Source organism: Notamacropus eugenii, chromosome 1 (assembly GCF_028372415.1).
Source record: "Notamacropus eugenii isolate mMacEug1 chromosome 1, mMacEug1.pri_v2, whole genome shotgun sequence".
Lineage (NCBI taxonomy): Eukaryota > Metazoa > Chordata > Mammalia > Diprotodontia > Macropodidae > Notamacropus > Notamacropus eugenii.
Genome location: NC_092872.1, coordinates 634,444,388 through 634,471,478, shown reverse-complemented (window position 1 = coordinate 634,471,478; position 27,091 = coordinate 634,444,388). Strand labels below are relative to the sequence as shown.

The 27,091-nt window shown below is 41.0% G+C and overlaps 1 protein-coding gene across 1 annotated transcript; it reads left to right on the top strand.

Moving 5' to 3' along the window:
• Nucleotides 1-732: 732 nt before the first annotated feature.
• SLC66A3 (solute carrier family 66 member 3) lies at nt 733-26,866 on the top strand. The gene is given in 8 exon segments (XM_072635360.1): nt 733-945; nt 947-984; nt 11,789-11,871; nt 12,177-12,246; nt 16,874-16,931; nt 21,237-21,357; nt 24,677-24,718; nt 25,723-26,866. Coding segments are annotated over 8 exon segments (612 nt in total). The 5' UTR covers nt 733-837; the 3' UTR covers nt 25,815-26,866.
• Nucleotides 26,867-27,091: the final 225 nt, after the last annotated feature.

The window sequence follows — 27,091 nt, the reverse complement described above, 5'->3', positions numbered from 1 at the left end:
TTTCGTCAGCTCTGGATATTTCTTGCCTGAACAGAGAAGTGAAGGCAGGAAGCATATGCGGGAGTGAGGCGGGGGAGGGAAGGCACCGCTGTCTTCCTCTTCTTTCACTCTGGCTCTCCTCCCTCTGAGAACTTTTATTTTCTCCAGGACTCTCTTTCTGTCCCTCCAGCCCTGATAGGACTAGTAGGGGAGTGCGGTTAGAGACGGGAAGCAGAAGATGTAGACAGACAACTGTCCCTCCCTTATAGTAGCATGGCATAGTGGAAATGGCACTGGACCTGAATTCGAATTCTGTCTCAAATACTTAACTGTGTGACCCTAAACAAGGCATTTAACTGCATTGGGGCTCATTTTCCTCAAGGGGCGTTGGACTGACTTTAACTCCAAATCTACGCTCTTCCCAAACTCAACACAGCCTTTTTACTCCAGAGTGACCTCGGGCAGATCCTTTCCCCTTTCTAGGCCTCAGTTTCCCCACTCACGAAATAAAGGGGGGGCTGTACTGGATGACCTCAAAGACCTCTTCCAGCTCGACCTCGTGTAATTCCCTCATGAGGGGCTGGGAGGAGCGCACCCCAGCGCAGAGCTGCCTGGGGCTGCGCTCTGCGGGGCGGCCCCCCGACCTCAGCGGCCCCAGACTTGTTTGGGGCGGTTCCGGATGGGCGGAGTCCTAGGGGCGGGGGCCGGAGTCTAGCGTGGGGCTCGGAGGAAGGCGGAAGGAGCCCGGGGGACGAAGCTGCTTTGGCTGAGCTGCAGCCCTCGGGAGGCGGGTGGCACGGAGGCGGGTGGCACGGGAGGCGGGTGGCGCGGTAGCGCAGCCTCGGACCCCGAGCAGCCATGGAGGCGGGGCTGCTCTTACAGTTCTGCAACTGGAGCACGCTCGTGGTGTGCATGGTCATCAAGTTCCCGCAGATCTTCGCCCTGCTTGCCGCCAAGAACTCGCGGGGGGGTCAGCCTGAAAAGTTTGCTCCTGGAGCTGGTCGGGTAAGGAGGGAGACGAGGCGGGGACCGGGACCGCGCCAGGGGCCGGCCGCAGGCGAAGCCCTTCTCAACCCACAGGGGCTTCACTCTTCCTGCTTCGCCCGCACTGGGAGTAACGGGTGGCAGAGGTGGACTCTGTTTAGGGGAGGGAAGCCCTAATAGAACTGCACGAGAGTGGCATGGGCTGTCCCAAGTGGTAGTGAGGTTTTGGTCACTGGAGGTATTCAAAGGAAATCTACTTGGACGGCCTGCGAGATCCCTTTGCACTTTGAGATTCGGGGATGACCGCACCTCCTCCCCCTTCCACTAAACCCTGGGGGCAAAGGGGCGGGGGGGGGGGGCCCGGAAGGAGACCGCTACTAGGCAGAGAGTATGAGAGTAAGGCCTGCCCTCCGTGGGAGGTTCCGGGGCTCGTCCAGACTGGCAGGCTCGGGGTGTGGCCTCAGCGCGGTGCGCGCTCGGTCTTCTCACTTTCATGTTTCTGCCTCGTTTGTCCCCCCCTTGGCTTGCTTCCTTGGTACGTACACGAGATGTTGTGCGTACCTGTGACAACTCACTGGAAGCGTAGACCTGGTGAGGTTAGTTATAGCTTTGGGAACCCGACCAATTTGACTTTTAAGAGCCTCAGTTTAGGCATCCCCCCAAGTTATGATAGCTCTAACAACTCACTTAAGGCTTGGCACATCGTAGGAGTTTAATAAATGTCCACTTATTTTTTGTTGATGAATAGGGATACAAAGATAAAACCCAAACAGCTCTGCTCCCAAGGGTCTTACCTTCTTGGGGGCTGTAACACATATACAGAAGTCTTGGGCAACTCAAGTTTCTCTAGGCCTCAGTTTGCTCATTTGTAAGACGAGGTTAGACCAGGTTAGGGGTTCTTAACCTGGAGTCTGTAGACTTGTTTTTGTTTCTTTCAGTATTTTGATCATTGTATTTTAATGTAAGTGACTTCTTTTAAAATCCTATATACATATTTTAAAACCTTGGGAAAAGGGGTCCATCTGGCTTCATCAGATTGCAGAAGGAGGCCACACTACTAAAAAAACTAAAAAAGCTTAGAACTTTGGACTAGGTAGTCTCTGAAGTCTTTGACTTCTTGATGTCATCCAATTAAGAAACAAGCTGATTTGTAAACACAAGGAAAGAGTTCTAGCCTTTGGGAAAAGAAAAGGAAGATGGTTTTAAAACTAAGCATGAAAGAAGAGCATCTGGAGATGGGGCAAATGTTACCTCTGGAAATTCATGGAGGTGAGCTAGGACATCCAGTTAGGTGAAGGGCCTTTAGCAGATCTTGATGGGAACTCAGAGTCCATGAAGAGGAGTAATGAATCAGTCAGTAAACATTATAAAGCTCCTTTTTGCCAGACACTGTACTAAATGCTGGAGATGAAAAAAAAAAAGGCAAAAGACAGTCCCTGCCCTCAGAAAGGTCACAGTCTAAGGAGTGGTCCTTGAAAGGCTGGAAAGTTAGGTTGGAACCATGTTAGGGAATACCTTGAATGCTAGGCTTGAGAAGTTGTATTAGGGAACCCTAAAGGGAGCAATTGAGTAGGGAAATCACATGGCCAAAGTTAAGTCCTAAGAGGTTTTGCTTTGGTTTTTGGCGAGTGTGGCCCTCAGTAATCCCTTTTCAGTCCATTTCACCATATTTCATGTTCCCTTCACCCTCTCTTTTACTAGCCAAATTGTACTACTCAGCTCCCCATTTACTTCTCCACCTTTATACATCCATGTGCGTACAAGCTGTCTCTCATCTTGGAGTATACAGCCTCCTCAACCCTGCCTTTCAGAATCATTCTCCTTTAAGGATCTGCTCAGACCCCACCATATCTTTCTTAGAAATCTTCCATGATTTGCCTAGCAGTTGGTATTCTCGTCCTCTTAAAAATTTCCCAAACTGTATTTCATCTCTCTCTTGTCCCCTTCACTCACCAGCTCCCATGGATTCAATTATCTCTCTGCTGATGATTTCGAAATCTCTTTATCCACCCTAACATCTGGGCTGACCTCCGGTTTGGCATCTCCAAATGCCTTTTGTGTATCTTGTACAGGACATCTCATAAGCATCTTAACCTCAGCATGTCCCAAACTGGACTCAGTATGCCAAACTCTTCCTTCTTCCAGATGTCCCTCCCCTTTTACTGTTGATGGTACCACTGTCCTCAGTTGCCAGGAATCACCACATGGATGTCATACTTCAATCCTTATTGTCTCTTACTCTTCATCACCAATCTGTTGCCAGACTTGATTTTACCTTTGTAACATCTCTTGAATAGGTCCCCGTCTCTCCTCTCCCCTCATACTTGGACTGTTACAGTAGCCTTCTGGCTGACATACCTGGTTCAAGTCTCTTCCCACTCCAGTCCTGGAGGAATGGGTCGATCTGGGCCCTGTTTAAGGGAGGGAGACCTTTCTTTCCATTTTTCTTACATCTTAGCCCTCATGCTTACTCCCATACAGTAACATTGGCCTCTTTACTGTTTCTTTCACAAAACACTCCATCTTCTGGCTGCTGGCTTTTGTCCTCCACACCTCTGCCTTCTGGCTTCCCTGAATCATTTCTAGCCTCTGCTCCATCCTACCTTCTGCTGGAGGCTTCCCTCCCCCCCCCCCCCCCCGCCCCGCCCCCCAGTTGCTAATGCCTTCTGTCCACCAATTACTTCCTGTTTACTTTGCGTATATCTTGAATGTATCTAGTTGGCTCCCTCATTAGAATGTGAAGGTTGGGGACTCTTTTGCCTTTGTAGTATCTCCAGGGCTTAGCTGGATAACCTAGTACTTTTCAAGTGCTTAATACATTGGTGTTTACTCATTCTCAGGTCAGAGACTATTTACTTTTTCTTCACAGTGCCTTTCTAATAGTAGGTGCTAAATAAATATTTTTTGCATTTAACTGAACTAGGAGGGCTTAAAGGGACCTAAATCTAGAGTTAATGGGAGCCTCTTGGACCATGTGATCCCTCATTTTACAGGTAAAGAAACTGAGGCTCAGAGTTTAATGACTTGTCCAAGGTCACACAAATGGTAAAAATCACCAGAATGATTTGAACCCAGGTCTTCTGATTCCAGAGACCCCACTCTTTGCATCAGACCAGGAGGCATAGGTCATCCATTCCATCTTCCTGATCATGTTCTCAAGAGGAACAAAGTAACTCGGCCCAAGGTCCAGATCTGACCTCCAGGACTCTAGGCCAGTGCACTTTTCACCCTAGCGCCATGCCCTCAGTCAGTAGGCACACATAATTTAGAGTGTCTACTGGTGCTAGGTGATAGGAGATATTTAATGGTCTCCTGCCATTGAGAAGCTGTTGATTTGGTCTGGGGGACAAAATACACAAACATGAAATGCATCAGAGAATAATTCAGAGCAAGGGAATCTGCTTTCTGTGGTACTGCTTTCTTCTAGGAACTTTTCTACAAGAGCATCCTGGGTGTAGCAGGAGGAGACCTGGGTTTGAGGTCTGCCTGTTGGGTGACATGGGTGGCTTTGGGCTCATTATGAATGGTGTCTTTGTTTCAGTTTGTGTTCATAGATCTCTGATGATTCACACAGTACCCGACAGATAAGTAGGTGCTTAATATTTGTGCGTTAAGTTGAGTTGATTTGGACTTTTGTACCTCTCCTGCAACATCAGCACAGTAGGGGCAGGAAGACTGTTGTCTTGCCTTCCTCTGTTGTTATGAGATTTCAGTGAGATAATGGATCTGAGTGTTCTCCATAGACCCAAGTGCCTTACAAATGTAAAGGTTTTTAAAAATTAATAATAAATAACATAATGTTATTTGGATCTGTGGTCTCACCAACGTAGAGATTGCTTTCTCATCCTTCTGCATTACTCCTCTGAGGTGTTTGTGCCTTTGGCTTTGGAATGCCTCCTTCCTTTCTCCGCCCCCCACCCTTACCCCTTTTAGGATCTCTGTTGCTGGGGGGAAGGGTCATTCCTTCATCACATTCAGTTCCTGTGAGCTCAGTCTTAGGGAATGAGGAAGTGGGATAGAAGAAAGACGTTAGAAAGTAAGGTTCTGAACTGGAAGAAATTTTACTAATCACTTAGTCCCAGTGTTTTATAAACCTTTCACTTAAGGAATACAGAAAGTTGTATCCACATTTTCCAAATGAGGAAACTGAAGCTCAGAGAGAAAGCGACTTGCCCACGGTCACACAGGTAGCAAATAAAATACATGGAGATTTCTCTAATTCCAAATCCGAATTTTTTTCCACTACATTACATTGGCTCCAAACTCCTTACTCAGCCTGGCATTCAAGGTACTTCACAGTTTGTCTCCAGTCCACCTTTCCAACTGTCTTTTTGTTAAATCATTTTCAATAGGGTTCTACTCTGTGACTCCAGTTAGGTTTTCTTGGCAAAGATACTGGAGTGCTTTGCCATTTTCTTCTCCAGTTCATTTTACAGATGAGGAAACTGAGGCAAAGTTAAGTGACTTGTCCAGGGTCACATAGTATCTGAGGCAGGATTGCAGCTTGTGGCTTCTTGACTCCAAATCCAAAACATCTGCAGCACCAGTTAGATGCTTCTAACATATCACCCTTGAAAGTGCCAAATTCAGATCCACAGTATAGTGTAGCAGTGGAGGGGGATTTTATTTATTTTTTTAAAAATTTCACTTTAATAGAATTAACATTTTTTTTAAAAATTATTATTTTATTTATTTTCAGTATTCTACAGTCACTTCCATATAACTTAGATTTTTTTTTTTGCTCCCTCCCCCTCCTTCCCCTACCTCCCCACTCCCTGCCTGAGATGGCATACAATTTTATATAGATTCTACACATACATTCCTATTAAATACATTTTCACCTTAGTTATGTTGCATAGAAGAATTAAAATGAATGGGAGAAATCATAAAACAAACCAAAAGAAAATGATCTGCTTCATTCTGTGATCAAATTCCATAGTTCTTTCTGTGGATGTAGAAGGCATTTTGCCGTAAAAGACCATTGAGAATTTTTTAAGTCCTTGCTTTGCAATGAAGTTCCAAGTCTATCAGAAAAAACTCTCTCACACTGTGGTCGTTGCTGTGTACAAAGTTCTCCTGGTTCTGCTCCTTTCACTCAGCATCAGATCATATAAGTCTTTCCAGGCCTCTCTGAAGTCTTCCTGTTCATCATTTCTTATAGCACAATAGTATTCCATTACATTCATATACCACCATTTATTCAGCCATTCCCCAATTGATGGACATCCCCTTGATTTCCAGTTTTTGGCCACCACAAAGAGACCTGCTATAAATATTTTTGTACATGTGGATCGCTTCCCCATTTTTATGATCTCTTGGGGATAAGGTCCTAGAAGTAGTATTGCTAGGTCAAAGGGTATGCACATTTTTGTAGCCCTTTGAGCATAGTTCCAAATTGCTCTCCAGAATGGTTGGATCAGCTCACAGCTCCACCAACAATGAATTAGTGTTCCAACTCTCCCACATCTTCTCCAACATTTATCTTCTTCCTGTTTTGTCATGTTAGCCGATCTGATAGGTGTGATGTGGGTATCTCAGAGTTGTTTTGATTTGCATCTCTCTAATCAATAGTGGTTTAGAGCATTTTTTCATATGACTATAAATATCTTTAATTTCTTCCTCTGGAAACTGCCTGTGCATATCCTTTGACCATTCATCAGTTGGGGAATGACTTGTGTTCTTGTACATTTGACTCAGTTCTCTATATATTTTAGAAATGAGACTTTTATCACAGACACTAGTTGCAAAAATTCTTTCCCAGTTTTCTGCTTCCCTCCTAATCTTGGCTGCATTGGGTTTGGTTGTGCAAAAACTTCTCAGTTTAATGTAATCAAAATTATCCATTTTGCACTTCATAATGCTTTCTGTCTCTCGTTTAGTCAAAAATTCTTACCTATAGAGGGGGATTTTAGAGGAGATTTGGCCCCCACCAGAAAGAAATTTGTAGGTAGATTAGTACAGCAAGTCAAGTACTGATTGAGCTGTGTGTCAGACAGGGATAGGAATTGGGAGGTGGCACAGTGTGTACAAAGAAGTCAAAGATATGGTTTCCTGCTTCAAAGGACTTGTAATGGAGTCAGGGAGACAAGACAGAAAAAGATCACTATACTTTACTTTCTTCTCGTAACATTATTCTTCCCTTACTACATTCATTTCAATTGTGTTCGTCCTTCATTTTCGAAAAAGATCATGACATCAGAGAAATGATGACATGACTTGCACTTGACTTCGTTTTGAGTGAGGGAAGGCTGTGCAAGGTCACCAGCCTCACTTTCTCCTCCTGAGCCATCTGGATCTAGTGACCAGATGTTCATCAGGATGACTGAAGATGGCCTCATTCATTTCAATAAGTTTTTATTGAAAACACCCACATCACGGACTTGTGATAACTGAATGAGATAACCCATGTGAAGCACTTTGCAAACCTTAAAGCATTATAGAAATACTAGTATTATTACTTTTACTTTTCTTCTACTATTGCTCCCATTTTTTCTTTCCTTCCTTCCTTCATTCCTCTCTCCTTCCCTTCCTCCTCATAATAAGACCTTCCTCCTCATCTCTTTTTCCTCCTCTTCCTCCTTCTCCTTTGTCTTAATTTCCTCATATAAAATGAGCAGATTGGACTAAATAATCCCTAAAAGTCTATCTAGCTTTAAGTCCTGTGATCCTGCAAGCTGTTCACCCCATTAGCTGAAGCATCCTCCATAATAAACACATTTGGGGAGTTTAGAAGGGGGAATGAGATTAAGAAGAGACTGTTTCAGATGGAAAGTTTTGGTCATCCGATTGGGTAAATGTTCAACTTGGGCATGGCTTTGCACGAGTTGCTCAGAAAATTGCACTTCTAAACCCAGCCATGTCCTAATAGAGTAACTCACTCAAGTGAGGGATTTTCTTTTCTTTTTTTTCTTTTTTTTTTTGAAGCTAATTTTGTCTTCTCAGAAACGTTCACCTTTGGTCAGATTTGGGAGTGGGGGGTGGAATGCCGTACACCAAGCCTTGCAGGTTTTTCTTCATTTCTAAGAACCTAGTAGCCAACTTCTCCTTTGTCCTGTTGCCCTTCCTATTCCAGGTGTAGAAGGCAGCCAAGAAAAATGGCAAGCAGGGAAGAAGCGTTCCTATCATCCATTCCCTTCTCCATCCTAGTTTCCTGGGTTTTTTGTTGTTGTTAAGACAATCTAGGTTAAGTCACTTGCCCTAGGTCACGCAGCTAGTAAGTATGAGATCACATTTGAACTCAGGTCTTCCTGACTCCAGGGCTGGGCCTCTTTTCACTATACCACCTAGCTGTCTCTTCTTTTCCTTTCTCTACTGGGAATGCCTTTTTCCTTCATTCAACTCCTACCCTCATCAAAAGCCTATGTCAGCCTTCTGTTCAAAACAAAACAAAACTTGGGTGGTTTCCTGTTAACATAGGAATCAGTGATAAAGTTGCCTTTTAAAACTCACAAGTTGACGCCTTCCTACTGTTCCAGTCGTCTTATACTTTGCTTCCTCTGCCTAGTGTACAATCCAGCTAACTAAACTAATATAATAGCTAAATAGTAATCCAATAACATTTAGTTAAATAGTTAAATTACTATTTAAGTAAGTGTTTCTCTTTTACCCAGGAACCCTGAGGGTCTTCCCCTCCCACTTTGATTTTTTTTTTTTTGGATTAAAGGGGCCTATTCATTGAATGGGTTTATCTCACTCAAAGTGAGTATGTGATTAGACCTTAGCCTGAAAGGGCCACATTGCATCCTGGGCCATCTCCAGTCGTCCTAATGAATATCAGGCCATTGGACCCAGATGGCTCAGGAGAAGAAAGTGAAGTTGGTGGCCTTGCACAGCCTTCCCTCACTCCAATCAAAGTCAACTGCAAGTCATGTCATCATCTTGATGTCATGGTCCTTTTCAAAAACAAAGGACAAACACAACAACTCTTCAATCCAGCTATATAGTTCCGTGAACATGTTCCTTAATCTCCTACCTCCATGCATTTGCATTGGTCTCCCATGCAGGGAATGCTCTCTTTCTCTCTACTTTTTAGTATCTCTGGTTTCTGCCAACTCAGATCCTATCTTCTGCTTCTGTAAGAGGTGGAGGCTTTCTCCTCTCAGGTCATCTTCCATCTGCTCTGTGTAGATCTTAAATGTGCACTTTTCTTCCCATGTTGTTTCCCTCATTAAATGTATGCTGTTTAAGAATAGCTACTCCTTTGGCTTTTCTTTGTATCATCAGCATGTGACACAGCATATGGCATATAGTAAACACTTAATAATGACAGATTGTTACTGTTTCTATAACACTTTAAGGTAGATACATTCAAATCTGGCTCTGATGCTTTCTAGCTGTATAACTCTAGGTAAGTGACTTAACCTCTGTCTGCCTCAGGGTCCTCAGCTGCGAAAGGGAATAATACCTCCCGCTCAGCTTTATGGTGAACATCAAATGAAATAATCCTTCCAAAGGGCTGCGCACAGTGCCTGGCACATGGTAGATGCTATATAAGTGCTACCTGTTATTATTTTTGTAGTTTGCAAAGTCCTTTATGTTGTTTTTCTTTGTTCCTTAAAACAGTTCTGTGAGGTAGTTACTATATATTTTTTAATAATATTTTATTCCCCCCAATCAGGTTAAAACAGTTTTTAACCATTTTTTAAAAAGTTTTGAGTTCCAGATTCTCCCTTGTAGTTGCTGTTATTAGCTCCATTTTACAAGTGTGAAAAACTGACACTGAGAAAGAGATTAAGTTGCCCAGGGTGACATAGCCAAAAGTATTGGAGGTAGGATTTGAATTCTGGTCCTTCCTACTGTAAGTCTTAACACTCTGGTGTCTGACTAATAGTGACTGATTTCCATCTCTGAACTCTTACCACCATACCCCAAGATGTCCCATCCAGAACCTGTACACTGTCCCTTCCCTGGTTTCCTTGCAGGAGGCTAGTGTGGGTGGAGAGATCTGAGGGAGGTGGGGGATGAGATCCATGGCCAGGAGGAAATTCTCTCTTTGCTCAACGTGAAACTCTCCCAATAAAGCAGCAGCTAGCGGCTGGCCTGCCAGGCTTCAGCCTCGCCCAGTCAGAAACAAGATACCAGGAAGATATAACTTAATAAGATTTGTTTTCTTTTTATAAGTTCATGTTTCCTTATTGCCTTTTTATTTGGAAAAGTACAGATGGTTATTATGAAAGTAATGAGTTGGATGCTTAGGGACGAACGTCAGGGAAATTTTTGAGTATGATTTTTTTAGGAGTCAGTGGTTCATTGAAGCTGAGGCAGGGTGATAGCTGTAGTCCTATGAAAAGAGCCCTGGATCTGGGAGGATCTGAGTTCAAATCCTGGCTCTGCCAGTTAGAGATAATAAATCACTTTGGGCATGTTATATACTCTGAGTCTCAGTTTGGAGGTTAGATTAGGTGATTTCAAAGGTCCCTTCCAATTCTAAATCTATGAACCTGTGCAGATCTCTAATTTATAACCTAAGGACTACTAGATATAGTACAGTAGAAAGAGGGCCAGGCTTGGAGTCAGGACAGCTCATCTTCCTGACTTCAAATCTGGCCTCAGATACTTACTAGTTGTATGTCCCTGGGCAAGTCACTTAACCCTATTTGCCTCTGTTTCCTCATCTGTAAAATGAGCTGGAGAAGGAAATGGCAAACCACTCCAGTATCTTTGCCAAGAAAACCCCAAATGGGTTCAGGAAGAGTCAAACATGACTGAAATGACTGGACAACAGTAAAAGAAACTTGTAACCAGAAACGAAGTATCAGTGAGCAGCTCCTCTCAAAATGTTTGGTCTCAGGACCCCTTTATACTTTTAAAAATTATTGGGATTAAGATGAGCTCAGTCCTTCCCCTTGACCTCAGGGCCTCCTTGGCTGCATTTATGTGGTGATGCTTTTAAGAATGGAGAATGTGGTTCCTACAGGGCTAGCAACATTTTTATTCTTATTTCTGTCTCCAGAGCTTACCACAGAGTCCAGAACCTTGTTGTTTAGTCGTGTCTGTCCCTCCATGACCCCAGTTGGGATTTTCTTGGCTAAGATACTGCAGTGATTTGCCATTTCTTTCTCCAGCTCATTTTACTGATAAGGAAACTAAGGCAAATAGGGGTTAGTGACTTGCCCAGGTTCACACAACTAGTAAGTGTCTGAGGCCAGATTTGAACTCAGGAAGATGAGTCTTCCTCACTCCAGACTTTGCATTGTATCCACTGTAGTACCCAAGTCTGCCCTAGTGTGGTACCTAGGAAGTGCTTAATAAATGTAAATTGAATTGAATTGTGTAAGCCTGGGCATGCTCATCTGAAGTCCCTGTTTAGGGTAGGCTGAGGCTAGTGGTCCTCTGGAGTTTGGGGTTCCAGGCTGCAGTAGTACTAAATCAGGCATGAAGATGATGAGCCCCCGGGACCAGGGGACCACACCAGGCTGCCTAAGGAAAGACAAACTGGCCCAGGTTGTAAATATAGCAGGTCAAAGCTTCTGTGCCTCCCAGCAGGGGGGTTGGGCCAGCCTAGGGGAAATAGAGACTGGGTCTTTGAAAGGACATGTTTGATTTTCACCTGCAGTTGTGGGATGATTGCATATACAAATACATATACAAAGTATCCCCAAAATAGCTTAAAATTTCACTGAGACTTTTGGAATTCTCTGTGTATCCATATGATAAAAATAAAACAAACACAGGGCTTTGCATAGAGTAATCACTTGTTGAATAATTCCATTTCTTCTTAGCCTTAGTCCTCTCAGATGCTGGGCCTACTGGTGATTTTTATCTTTGCCGATCAATTCTAAAATAGTCCTTTCTGAGCAGAATCCATTTCTTCCTTCCCATCCAGATTCCTTGTGTTTTTACGGTACCAGATGTATTATAGCTACCCTCTGCTGACCTACCTGGAGTACCCAATCCTCATAGCACAAGGTAATCATTACCTTTTGTTGGGGGGAGGGTTTGGAACAGTCCTAGGATTTCATTGCTAAAAGGAATTCCCTGGGAGGAAACCACATCTAAAAATTCACACTGACCCCTGCTCTGCAACTTTAGTCCCAAAGAAATCCTGGGGACAATGGAATCTTAAGTGTCTTACACTGGGTCACACAGCTGGTGTGCATTAGAGGTGAGACTCGAACCCAGGCCTCTTGAGTCTGCCTCTCTCATTGTTGCTTTCTGTTTTCAATATTCATTTGTATCCTCTCTCACCCTAACTATCAACTTTTCTCTTTCAGATGTCATCCTCTTGCTATGTATTTTTCATTATAATGGAGGCATGAACCTTGCCATCCCACATATTGTCATGTATCCTTTGGGCATTTTTAAGAGGCCAACATCCCAATGACATTTGTTATTCAGTAATAGTGTGTGAACTGTTGTCTGGAGTTTGCTTAGTTCTTTTAGGTGGCAGAGCTATGAAGATGGGAGTCAGTGTTCTGGATGATATGTGTGCATTAAAAGAGACAAAAATGCGCCCCAGGCCCTGCCTTAAGTTCATTGATTTCATACCAGAAAAGTGGGTCTTTCTTCCTCCAGCATGAATGGCAACCTCTCATTCCTTAATTACAAAATGGTTTCATGATCTTCTTGTCTTGCCTTCAGGGTCTATTTCTGCATAAATCCTAGTGAAAGATCATCCATTACTAAAAAGAGTGGTTTACAACTTTATTAGTTTATAAATCAGGGATACTTATTCTCTGTGTGCCATGGAACCCATGGGTAGACTAATGAGGTCTGCAGACCTCTTTTCCGAATAATGTTTTTAAATACATAAAATGAGTACTTAGGGTTACAAAGGAAGTTAAGTATATTGAAATACAGTTATCAAAGGGGTAGCTAGGTGACACGGTGGATAGAGTACTGGATCTGGAGTCAGGAAGATCACAGTTAAAATCCAGCCTCAGACACTTACTAGTGGTGCGACTATGGGCAAGTTATTTAACCCTGTTTACCTCGATCTCATCATCTGTAAAATGATAGAAGGAAATGGCAAATCACTCCAGTATCTTTGTCATGAAAACCCCAGGTGGGATCTTAAAGAGTCAGACACAACTGAAAAATGACTGAATTCACAAAACAGTTATCAGAAAGTTTGTGGAGCCCAGGTTAAGGTCTGTCCCTGGTTTAAACTGTTTCATGGGGTTGCCACTGGATGTAGGATAGGACAAGTCAAAAAAATAAGATGATCTGAGTACTCCACCCTGGTCAGATTAAATCAGGAATATTGGGTGATGCCTTTTAGAAGGACACGTTGCGAGGGGAAACAGCTAGAATAGTGACAGGCCCCAGGTTTGTGCTACAGGAGAATTCATTGAAAGAATTTAGCCTGGAAAAAAGATTTTAGCTGTCTTTAAATATTTGAAAGGCGATTAGACTATTGCAGGAAGCTGTTTCCAACTTCTCTTAATTCTTATTACTTTCTTTTTGCTAATTTTTACTCTTCATCTTGTACATAGTTTGCTTTGTATATGTTTTGTTTGCATATTGTCTTCACAATTAGATTGTAAGTCCTTGGAGGACAATCTTTTGCATGTTTTTGTATCCTCAGCACTTAGCACAGTGCTTGGCATAGAGCAGATGCTTGATAAAGGGTTATTGATTAATTTGCCCAAGGTCACATGGTACATTAATATCAGTAGGGATTAGAATCCCAAACTTCTGACATGTAGCATTGGGATCTACCATTATTACAATATGAGGATGTGCCTATTGGCAGCATTGCCAGAAATTAGGTTTGGAGGTTTATGTCACTCTGGGGAAGAGGTAGGCTGCCTGGCTCTGACCCATTAGTAGATCCATCAGTATCCCACATCCCATTTATTGGGATGCCTCCATATTCATCAACATTTACAGAACACAACTATTTTTTACATTGGCCAGGTGGGGAAGAGGAGAAAATAGAACGCTTTACTGCTATGAGATGGCCTTTAAAATAGGTATAATGTCTCTTTAATTCAGGAATTGCTAAGTCATAGTAACATTTGTAAAGCTCTTAGCACAGTAGCTGCCCTCTTACCCTTTATTTTCACCCCCTTCATTCCAGTTGCTTTTAATAATGTACTTAGCAGTAGAAAAATAGTGCATCCATAAAAGGTTCTTGTTTCCATCCTCTTGAGTAGATGTTTACTAAAATCATCCTTTGTCTTTTCTAAAGGAAAAATGCTAAATGAGTGTCTTCCTAGATGCAGCCTAATATTAAGACACAACCTGAGATGGTGGAGAGAAAACTGGATAGGCAGTGAGGAAGAGTTCAGTGAGTATACTGTTACTAATTGTTTGTGTAACCCTGCACAGATTACTCCATCTTCCTGGGCATCAGAACATAGTGCCCTGCCCACAGTGAGAGGAGGAGGAGAATTTTATTGGTCAGATTGTTTTGTTGATTCATTCCAGAACATTTAAGCACCTGCCTTGCTAGGTAGTAGGAAAGGTACCAAGTGTAGACATTGTTCTCAAATCACAGATTCCGGGCTGGAAGAGACCTCAGGGGCCAGCCCCATCATTTGACAAAGAAAGAGACTCAAAGTTGTTGAATAAATCTCCCCTAGGCTTCACAGATTGTCACTGTTAAAGGTGGAATTTAAACCTAGGTTCTCTGACTCTAGAGCTGGTGTACTTTAAAAAAAGTTTTTTTTTATTGATAGTATTTGTTTTGATATCACTTAAGTTTTCCACTGTATCTCTCCCTCTGCCTCCTCCCAGAGAAACGTCACTTAAAATAAAGAATTTAAGAGTAAGGCAGAAAAAACTTAACCACAAAAAATCTGATGTCCTATGTAACCCTCTGTGCCCGTGCACCCAGACATGTGCAAATGGGAGGGGAAAAAATGCTTCCTCACATCACTTTTTTAGGGTCAGGCTTGCCCTTGTACTTTCACAACATTTCGTTTCAGTTGTTTTGGTGGTGTTTGGTCCATCCACGTTTTGGTAGTCGTTGTATATGTTATTTTTCCTGCCGGTTATGGTGGGGCACATCTTAATCTAATTCTTGCTTCCTGGGAGAGGATAAGGCTAGAGAAATCATTTGAATTCTGTATTTCTGAACTGCAGTGGGGCTAACTCCAAAGGGGTGTCCACACTAAGTCTGGTCCCAATGTAGTGAGTGCCTCTGGGGAGGGCCACCAGGTCGGGAAATGGATCAGGTCAACTTTTCTGTTGACCTGGGTAGTTAATAATAATGATAAGGGCAGTTAGATGGTACAGTGGACAAAGTGCTGGGCCTAGAGTCAGGAGGACTTGAGTTCAAATATGGCATCTAATACTTCCCAGTAGTGTGACCCTCGGCAAGTCATTTAATGTGTTTGCCTCAGTTTCCTCATCTGCAAAATGAGGGTAATAATAGCCCCTATCCTGGGGTTGTTGTGAGGATCAAATGAGATGATAACTGTAAAGCGCTTGGTGGAGTGCCTTGCATATGTACAGTAGGCACTATTCCTCATTGTTATTATTGATCGGCTGTGAGGCTGGGTCTGAGTGGCTGCTACATTCCTGTCTCAGCAGGATAGGCAAGACCTAGTCTTGAGAAAATGTGTAGTTTTCCTGGTTGTCTTTATTCTCTTTGTATTAGTACATTTAAGTCTTTTTCCATGTTTCTCTATATTAATGTTTCTTACAACATAGTAATAGTCCATCACATTCATTCATGTATGAGAGTTTGGGCATCTACTTTGTTTCCAGTTCTTTACTGCTACAAAAAGAACTGCAATAAATATTTTACTGTTATATGGCACCTTTTTGTCATTTGACTTCTATGAAATATATGCTTAACGGTGGAATATCAGGGTCAAAGGATATGGACAGAGTAGTTACTTTCTTTTGCAGTTAAGAATTTGCCAGAATGGCTGTACCAACTCATGGCTGTACCAACTCATTGCTGTACCACCAAAGCATTAGTGTGCCTGTCTTTCCATAACACTCCCCTCCCTCCCAGCCCCCGCCAGTGCCAGCTATTCCTATCTTGTTATCGTTGCCAATTTTCTGGGTGTGATGTAAAACCTCAGAGATGGACAGTTTTTTGTTTTTCTTATCATCAGTGCTTTTGAAACGTTCTTTCATGTTTGTAATTCTTTTGGGAACTGTTTGTCATATCCTTTGGTCATTTATCTAGCACTTTTTACACTCTGTGAGGCTATTTTACTTCCCCACATGGAGTTTACAATCCAATTGAGGATCATAGGATTATAACTCTGGAGCTGAAATGGACCTCAGAGACCATTAGTTCACTGTCATTCCCCATTTTCCAGTGGAAGCATGAGGCTCAAAAAGGTCAACTTACTTGCCCCAAGTAAGGGTGCACAGGTGGTGAAAATCAGAGGCAGGATTTGAGTCAAAGACCTCTAACTTCAGAGCAAAAGCTCTTTCCACTGCTCCATCCTGCCTTCCTGGTCCCCGTTTGGAACTTCTGTTCCAGGAGGGGATTAGAAACAAATAACCATAATACACAACTTTTGCTTTATTTTGGTTTGAAAGGCAAAAATTTTGTATTGGAGACTCTGGGTTGGTTTATTAAGTACTTGGTTATGTGCCAGGCACAGTGCTAAGACCCAGGGATACAAAGTCAAAGCTTATACTTTTAAGGGGGAAGCACATAATTAGAACCACTACAAAGTAGATACAAGGTAATCTTCAAGGGGAAAGGATCCTTTGCCTTACCACAGTGCTTGAAAAATAGGAACTTAATAAATGTATTTCACCCTCATTTATTCACTCAAGGAGTTGACGTTCTAATGGGAATAGAGCACATATTGGGAAGTGGTGGCCTGGAAAAAATGGGAGCTTTATCAAGGCAATCACAGGGATTGTGTACAGAGCCACTGGGCAGTGTCCTTTCCAGTGACGACGTGTGATTTGATTACTCTTGGGTTGATTGAGTGGTTGTCATGATACTGTCACAAACCATATGCTGCTGTTGTGTAATTTAACACTCTGACAGATTGCTTGGTGGATGGTACATCTTGACTCTTCAAAAGTGGATAACAGACTTGGCAATGGTAAGTTTTTCATCTCTCTGAAAATGTTTGTGTATCTCAAACTTCCATTGTCATAGTCAACATTTATCAAGTATCTACTATAAAGTAATGGATGGGAAAGTCCTTAAAAGAAAACAAGTTCTATACAGATGCTATGAATTATTCTTCTTCTTGTCATTTAAATGTCTTCGCCAAATGCTCCCACTTCCTTTTTTTTTAAAGATGGTGCTTTCTAAGCATTACAGAATTCATTTTTTAATAGAAATTGTGTCATCAAAACTTGTTATGGGACAAACTATGTTTTTATGGATTTCTCTAGGAACCTAGTCACCATTTCAAAACTTTTTTCTCAGATACTGCATTTTAAATTTCACAAATTCTTGAAGTAGTATATCCTAAATAGAAATGGGTTGGACAGTGTCATTACAATAGGTCTCATAATAACCCAGATGCATGTCTTCTAGGCCCTGATTTAGAGTGGATTCTGATTTTTGAAGCCTTAGTGCCAATTGGCAGAGATTGAATTCTATACAGAACATGTCATGGGGCCAGTAAATAGCTATAAGTATATAGCTTCACGCTTACTCTTATGGGCCAAAGGTTTGCAGGTTTTTAGCAACACTTGCAAACTATTAACTGCTAAAATTAATTTTTAAAAATTATACTTTAGATTTGCCAGTGAACACAAATATTGAAATATGCAAACAAGAGCAAAAGAAAACATGAGTAAAATAGGAAAGCATTTATATGAAATTAAAAATTTTATTTTTATATATTCTATAAGTTTTTTCAGTTTCTTTAAAAATGGATATAAATTAGCGGTATTATCCTTATATACTTCTTTTCTTGTGTATTTAGCTAAGCTTTGCTGCTCTTCCTATATTTGTAACTGGTGTGGATATTATTTTGATTGTGCTTTACATCATCTCATACAAGTCTTCCTCCCACTTTTTGGTTTAAACCTGTGATTTCATAGGTATTAGCAGCTTGCCTATGAGTCTTATGAGAACTGCCAGAGAGCACTAAGACATTAATCAACAAGCATTTATTAAGCACCTATGAGGTACCAGTGGTAGGCTCTGGGGAATACAAGAACAGTAATCAAGCAGTGCCTTTTGAGCTCTCTATGTGGGACAACAATATGTACACATATGTATATATACATACACATACGTACACACATACAGTAATTCTTTTGAAGGGAGGCACTGTCAGCTAGAGGGGCTTTACATATAGGGGGCAGATGAAGGAAACTAGTGCTCAAAGTAAGTAGATGGTCCTACAGACCCCAAGGCTGGGATTTGATCTGTTAGAGTTATCACTTTCACATCACAATCATCTCCATTGCTATTTCATGAGTTGGCATAAAAAATTAAATGGGAATTTTGGGGGAGTTTTGTGGAAGCCACAGACAACACACCTAGGTCTGCAGATAATAGAAAAAGTTTAGAAACTCAGAAATACATAAAATATATGTATAGTGTTTTATAATATCAACATGTTTTATCATTTAATACCATAGTAATTCTGATTTCTTCTCTGGTACAAAGAGAGGGCCCAAAAATTTTACGGGAATTCTCCAGGTTGCAGCAGCGTCACACCCCTAACCCTCAGTGTGGCAGGTATAACTATATATTTCACTGTGCCTCTGAAGTCTCCCATTTCTTATGGTGTAATAATAACCCATCACATTTATTTACCACAGTTTGTTCCATTGTTCTCCAATCAGTGAAGACATGGTTTGTCTCTAGCTTTCTGGCCATTACAAATAATTTCAACCTTATATAAATTTAAGGTTTAAAAAGTTGTTTTCTTCACAACTTTGTGAGTTGGTAGTGCAAATTGTTATTATCCCTATTTACCAGATAAGGCAACTAGGGCTCTGTGACTTGCTGAGAGTCATAAAGCTGGAAAGTGTCAGAGCAAATCACTAACCCACATCTTCCAGTTCTGAACCTAGTATTCTGTCCACTAGACTGGGCTATTTTTCATATATAGGACCTATCGGTGAACAAAGAACGGCAAACAACATTTTTTTCCCTTGGAATGATCTGGCAGTTTACTCTTGGCAAAAGAGTGTATGATTATACTGATAGGAAAATTGTCCTTCAACACTCTGACCTAATCCTAGGAGAAAAGGGACACTCACTAAATTGATGATACTCCCACCCCCTGCTCACCACACCCAAGACTCTTGGGATGTTTGTTGACTGTATGTTCGCCCATTATTGGGTAGACCCAGACTTTGGAACCCCTTGAAAACTAGACTTTGTTTTTTTCTATTTCTGCCTTCTCATTTCTCTTTAGATTTTCATTAAGATAAAGTGCAGGATTTTGACTGCCTAATTATAAAGGTCCTACCCTGTACTAACATTCCCTGATAGATTTCAGAAAATGTCAGTTACGTCAACTAAATAATTTGGGAATTAATGATGCCCTGGAGCACCTTATTTTCTTAATCTTATTTGGCTCAGTGGCACTTAAGGCAACGTGGAAAAAACACTAGACTTTGAGTCAGGAAACCTGGTTTCCAGGCCTTGCTCTGTCATTTGTTGGGTCATCTTGGCCAAGTCACTCTCCTCAAGGCATTTTCTTTCCCATCCCAACCTTTGCTCTGGCTCTCCCCCTTGCCTGGAAAACAAATACACCTTCCTTACCTCCACATTTTTGAAACTTTAGACTTCAAGACTCAGTTCAGTTGCCATCTTCTGCCAGATGCCTTTCCTGATCCTCAAGGTTGCCTAGTGCCCTTCCCTCCCCCTAAGTCACTTTGCATCTATTTTGTATACATATGTCTATTTAGGTACATGCTGTCATCCCCACTGAAGGCAGAAACTTGTATCTTTGTATCCCAAGTGCCTAGCACTGTGTTTGGCACAAAGTTGGTGTTAACTGGTTGAATAATAAGGATATAGTCAACCTTCTTGGCATGCTGGGAGAATCCTATGAGGTAATGTATGAAATGCAATTTAAGAAGTACTGGGTAAATATGAACTGTTATTACTGTTTTAAGTGCTTCTGTAATTACTACAGGGATATTGGTACTTCTTTCATAACTCCACTGTAAGTGGTAGTAGACCATCCCTATGAGTTATTGTCTCTCCCCACCCTTCATATTCCTCCCCCAAAGACCCTCTGCTAGCCAGCCTTCTTTCTGGTAATGAACCTCTCCACACCTTACTAGGGTGCTAGGTTTTGCACATTCTATATCTGAAGCTCTTCTAGTTGGCTAAGACCTGCCAAACTTTTGTGTTTTGCTGGTATGGTGGCCTTTGAGAACCTAGGGTCACTTCCATGCCACAATGGGGCATCAATAGAAGTTATTTTAAGTGCTTCACATCAATAATATTATCAGAGCTGGCAGCAGGACAGCATTGTGCCTGGGATACGTGATGTGAAAGTGCCTTCAGAATAACTTTATAATTCATGATGTGAAAAGAATATCAGATGTAATTAAGATATCCAGTTGAGTAAGAGGGAGTATTCATTATTACAGTAATTATGATTTGTGTTTTCTAAATTTTCATGCCCTGATTAAAATAAAAATGACCCAGTTGCCTTGGCTGGTTAGGTATATGTCTACACTATGCCTTTGCGAGTACTTAGAAGTATCACATTTTAAGCAATGCTTATGATGTATGCTTACTCCCAATGGTAGGAGACCTAGGTTTCTTTAATTCTAGGTTCTGCCCTGTGAATATAGGCAACTCCAGGACTCTGGATCTCATTGGCCTCTATACAGTGAAATGGTGGGGGAAGGAAATTGTGGTGTAGGATGAAGGGCACTGGATTTATAGATAGGGCAGAGAGACTAACATTGAGGCCATTTCTTATTTCTAACATTGAGGCCTTTTCTTTCTCCTTTTGCATATTTTTTAAAAAAAGTGAGTGGAGCCTAATGGATGGAATGACTTGTCCATGGTTATACAGGGAACAAGTAGACCTGAGATTTGAACCTGTCACCTGATTCCAGAATACCTGGCTTTAAAAAGTTGACCCTGGCCACCTCTTGATTTCTATAGTTCAGGTGCCATTCAGCAACTAAGTTTTAAAAGGTATCCATTTCATTATTCGGGCCCAAGCATATATTATGGGCCTACTATGGGTCAGACCCTGTATCAGACATTGGGGAAACAAATACAAAGAATGAAACAATCTCTGTTCTGAAGTTTTTATTTCCCAACATTTGGGATTAAACCACCTGGAGGTTCTGACCTCACATAGTATGCTTGTCATTTGAAAAGAAATTTAGGCTCTCATGCTCGGTTAGTTGTTGGCAACAAACTAGATCTTGACTTTGACTCTTTCCCCTTTGCTCTGAAACAGAATTTGTGCACCTTTACTAGTGCTGCCAGCAAGTTTGCCCAGCTCCAGTACTTGTGGGAGGCAAGAGATTCTGGTGCAGTGAGTGCCCTGACCTGGAGCATGTCTGCGTATACTTGTGCAAGTAAGGAAGGGGGGCAGGGGTAAGAACAGTGTGCTTCTGAGTTTGGTAAAGTCTTAGGACTAATAAACATATACTATTAATATCATGGTAATGGAATATATAATATGTAAGCTATAACCTACAATATATATATTGATATAACACTATGAAATTTGGAAAGTGCTTCATATAACTTATTTATTTGATTTTCACAACACTCTGGGAAGTAGTTGGCCATTATTACCTGTTTTGTAGTTCAGAAAAACTGAGGCTTAGGAAATTGGGAGAGGTTAAGTAATTTATCTAGGGACAGACAGCAAGTATGTAGTAGTAGCTAAGGTGGGATTTGACTACATCAGCCTCTTTCTCCTTCATGTACTCATGCTGTCTGTCTAGAAGTAAAACCCAGCTATATGAGAGCTTTGTGCTCAGGGCATGTAAACAGTATTACATACTGACAGGCTGATAGGAGGCAATCTACCTTTTTTGCCTTAAAGAATATTTACTAAAATAGGAACTCTGGTGTTTTGCACTCTTGGAGTCAATATTGAGGCTCTAGCATTATTTCCCCCCTCTAGAATATTGACTATGATAGTTGTTGTTCAGTCTTGTCCAACTCTTTGTGATCTCATTTGGGGTTTTCTTGGCAAAGATACTGGAGTGGTTTGCCATTTCCTGCTCTAGCTCATTTTACAGATGAGGAAACTGAAGCAAACAGGGCAACTTGCCCAGAGTCACACAGCTAGTAAGTGTCTGAAGTTTAATTTATCTCCCTGACTCCAGGCCCTGTGCTCTCTACCAGCCCACCATTAACTGATTATGTCAACATAAAAAATTAATCATTAAAGGCAGAGTTTTCCCTTCTGAAAGCAGACCTCTTTGTTTCCAAAACTTCCTTGCTCCACTTTCTCTCTGTAGAAGTAATGAATAACCCCACAGAGGTCCCAGATCGGCACTTAGGAATGAATCTCTTCTGTGTAGACCAAGTCCAGAAGTCTTCCAAGGCCAAAAGAATTTGGGAAATTCTGTTATGCAGGATTTTGCTGTTTTCTGGCAACAAGATAAAATGGTTTAACAACATTCTTCCCTTCAAAGATCTGGCCTAATATTAATTATCCTGTGTGGTCTCTCTGAATAATGTCATGAAAATTTCTTCCTGAAATTCAGTGTCTTTAAATAGTTGACTGACTTTAGAAAGTCAAGATGGTATAGCAGTTAGAGCTTGGGCTTAGTTCAAGGTTGTGATCCTAACCCAGGGGTAGAGAACCTGCAACCTTGAGGTCACATGTCCACATGTCCTTTCCAGGTCCTTGGGTGTGGCCTTTTGACTGAGTCTAAGTTTTACAGAACTTACCTTTTTATTAGGGGGATTTATTCTGTGACATTTGGATTCAAAGAGCTGCACTTGAGGACCTAGAGGGCCACATGTAGCCTTGTGGCTACAGGTTCCCCACCCTTGTCCTACCTATGTAACCTTAGGCTAGTCCCTTATATGCATCATCAATGGTAATATTTGTACTGCTTGTACATTAGAAGATTTTTTAATAGAATGAACATATTGTTAAAACATCCTTCAAATTGTCAATTACAAATTACTATTGCTAGATCATTTATCTTCAGAGAAATTTGTAATTTGGGTTATTTATAATCTCTTTGAAGGCAGGGAGCATATTTTACCCTTTCTGTGTCCTCAGCAGTATTAGTATCACCATGTATCACCAGTATCACCACGATGATAGCTTACAGAAATCTGTAGGGCCTTAAAAGCTTACAAGGTAACTTCCTATCTTTACCCTGTGAAGGATCCACGGCAAAAATCATCCCTATTTTATAGAAGAAACTGAAAATTTAAGACTTATTGTCCAAGCTGTTAAGGAGCTGTCACAGAGTGGAACCAGGTCTCAAACCCAAGTCATGTTCTCTTTTTGCTACTTTAGACTTCCTCTCATTAATTGGGTGATCAGTAATTAGTTGCTGAATGAGTGGTGGTGAATTGGAGATAAAACTGGAGACTAAAGTTAGGATTTGAAGATGAACCAGTCATGGTATAATGGAAAAAGTGTTAACTTTGGTATCATTAGACTCCAGTCCCAGCCTATGGATTACTGTGGGGGACTTTGTGTAACTTATTCCCCCACCCCCAGCCCTCTTTGTACCTCAGTTTCCTCCATCTTTAAAGCACTTCATAAAGCATTATGCAAATTATGCCACACAGCTACTTTATTCTTACTTTTCTTGTGATGGATTAGGCTTTCTTAAATGACTGTCAGAATTGAAAAATACAAAAAAGAGTAAGCAAATAGTTTGTTGGTGTTACTCTGTTCAGTTCGTTGGCATTATATGCAACCTTGTCTGGGTTCCATATACTCCTTCTAAGAGGAAGTAAAAACTCTATACCTGGGCGAGAGAATTACCCCACCGGGAAAGTGACTAGCAAATTGAGCTTAGGTTTTGAATCCTTCAGTCCACATTTTGCCTGTCACTTTCCCTGTGCAATGAACTTCAAGGTATTGGATTAGGTTTGGAATAAAAGGCTTCATTTCTGTCTTTGAGGAGATATTTTAAATATTATTCAAGAGTCTGATTTTATTGGTGTGGAAGGGCTCCTTTCACTGATGTCCTATTTCTCTGACATAATAGTTCTGGAAGTTGCCATGGCCCCCTGTGACTAGTCTTCTGGTGAAACTAAACTCTTAAAAAGGTGGCTCTTAGATGCTAGAAATGGTCCATCACTAGACTTCATCTCTGCACCAGACAGACACTAGAGAATTAAATGCAGAGTTAGTACAAGAGCACATATAATTGCAAAAGTTACTGGATGTTCAAAGATTAAGTGGAAGAGTTCATTTCAAATGTTCTGTGATTCCACTCTATGCAGATGGGTATTCAAGGAAAGTCACTTCCCAATTTGGCTTAGAACATTTTGCAGAGAACTTGTATAGAGTGTGGTGGGACTGGGAATCCGGAAGCCGTATATTCAAATCTCATTCCTGCTACTTTTTAGCTCTGTGACTGGGCAAATCATTTAACACATCTGAACTTTACTATTCTCATCTGTAAAACAGGGATAATACTATGTTTTACATTAACTCTGCAGGCTACTTGTGAGACTTAAATGAGCTTTGCATGCTCACAGGATCAATGTCAGCTGTTGTTAAAACTTTAACCTCAGTTTTATCTTCTGAAAAACTGGCAGGGGTGGAGAAACATTTCAGACTACATGATCTCTAAGGTCCTTTCCAGATTTTAACCAAGTTGTTCTTGGTATTTTAACATAATTTGCATGTTATAAAAATATTGCAAAGATGGAGTAATAACTTTGACTACTTTTAACTTATAGCAAGAGTAGTAACAACTTTAATGACCTCACAGGATCTTATGGGTAAGTAAACTTGGAGGTAAGCATACTCTCCTCTTGTCTTTCCCCATGCACACTTAACCTTTCATTTCATACGATAATCACACATACTGTGTAACATTGTAACACTCTATAATTACTCTATAATCTAGACTGAGGGGTGAGGGGTGGGGTGTTTGTTTGGACTGCATGTGAACTACTCTCTCTGGTGTTTGTTAGCTCATGTGAGTTTGCTGTATACTTTAGAAATTAGTAAACAGGGTCAGCTTTTCCTTGATCTTAAACAGTTGTTACTGGTTCATGCATTAAAAGGCAAGACTAAAAAGGATGTGCCCCCAGCTATAGATAAAACCTCTTGCAATACTTTTTCATTTGTAAAATGGAAGGATTTCCTAGATTATCTCCAGGGGGCATTCTAGCTCTAAATCTGATGAAGCTCACTGGTATCCTCCTCCTCTTCCCCAGGGCAGTGTGCACTTTGCAGAAGGAGGTGAATGAGAGCTTGATGGGCCATCTAGTCTTTCCTTTTCCTCCTCCTCTTCCTCCTCCTCATACTGGGTTTGTGTTCTCTAGCATGTAGGGAAGAATTAACAGCATGGTGATGTGCTGGCTTTAAGATCAGAGAACATAGATGTGAATCTCAGATCTCTGTTTCTTATTTTAACCTTGGACAAGTAACTTAACTTCTAGGTCTGTTTGCTCATATGCAAAAACCCCTTTATCGAAGATCAAGTTTTTAAAGGCACCTACACTCTCTAAAGAATAAAAAATCAGAGTAGCTGGATATTCCTTAAGCTTCCACATTTGAAATCTTTTCAGCTTAATATTTTTTTTGTTTTGAAAATCTGTGGTCCAAGTTGGGGCTGGTGGATGATTTTGTGATGGCTCAACCATCACAACATGACTTCATTTCCCTGGGTGTGTGCAAGTTTGGTCTAATATGTGATTTTGTCTTCCATTTAAAAGTTCATATCCAACATTTTTTTATTAAAGTTCTGTTAATACTTAACATTATTTTTGTATTTCAGTTCTTGTCCGTTTCCTGATAATGCTGGCTTTAAATATATGGGTAACAGCTACAATACTTCGCTATAGGAAAACAACTACAAAGGATGAATAACAGAGCATCCCCAGAATGAAATGTAACTCAGCCTGGACCAAAAAAGAATTATTTTCTCCAACATGACTGAAGCAAAGTCATTTGGATATTCAATCAGTATGATAATGGAAGTGTGGCAACTTTACTATCTAAATACATTTTTCAATGTTTCAGCTTGGAGCTAGGAAGTAGGTGCTGTTCCCATTTTTCCTGTGGGACAAGAGACTTGAATAGGGTGAGCTGGAGTTGTATCCTAGAGATTTCGGATTGTTAAGAGCCAGAAGGGATCTTACTGGTTATCTAGTCCAAATCTGTCTTTTTGCAGAGAAACTGAGGCACAGAGAGGGAAAAAGGCACGTGACACTAGACAAGATAGTGGCTTGACACCTTGGCCAGTGTTCTGTCATAAGTGCTATTAAAAATCTCACTGTGCCTTGGTCATTTCCTAAAAGATGATGTGATTACACTTGCAATTACACATGCCAATTCTATTATGGTGCCTGGTTTCATATTTGAAGGAACACTTATACAATTATCTTAACTGGATTTTAAAACTAAAGTAGCTGGGCAAGATCAAGTTTTTGTTTTTTGAAAACAAATACATGTTCGTAAGATTCAGAGAGAAGGGACCTTTCATTTTACTACCTAGAAAAGGGCATTGATATAACCAAAGATAAAGAACTAGTAAGAAATTTATTGATCCCACAGTTTGAATAAGCTGGGGGGGAGGTGGGAGAGAATAAATGACTGACCCAAGAGCTAGAATCAGTATAGAATGTGTGTATACACACACAACACACACAACATATAGAATACAGGTCATACTAAATCACAGGGGGTTAATGACTGGTTCAAAGATTTGAACATGAGCTTCCTACTATATCCACTGCTGCCATTTTGGCATAACTCCTATATACCCTTTCCTTCTTAATTGATCCTATAATTAAGTAAAATAGGTGGGAATAAAGCGTGAACATTTCTCATTGCTTTCAACTGCTTGTTTGCATGAAAATTTTGCTTAAAAAAAAGGTTTAAATTTAATTATCATGTAAAATAAACATCCACACTTTGAACACTGGCTGGTTTAAAACTTTCATGAATATCTGGAGAGGGGTCATGACATACATTTCAAGAATCTGCATGGGTACTATCTCCATAACTTAGTGGACATTGAAAGAGATTTTGTGACAAAATTTTATCACTCAATGGGTCAGGTCTTCTGCCCTTAAGTAGCTTGTCTCCCTAAGACATACACACAGTTAATTAAGTGGCCTGTACTTCAGATTTTCCAACTCAGC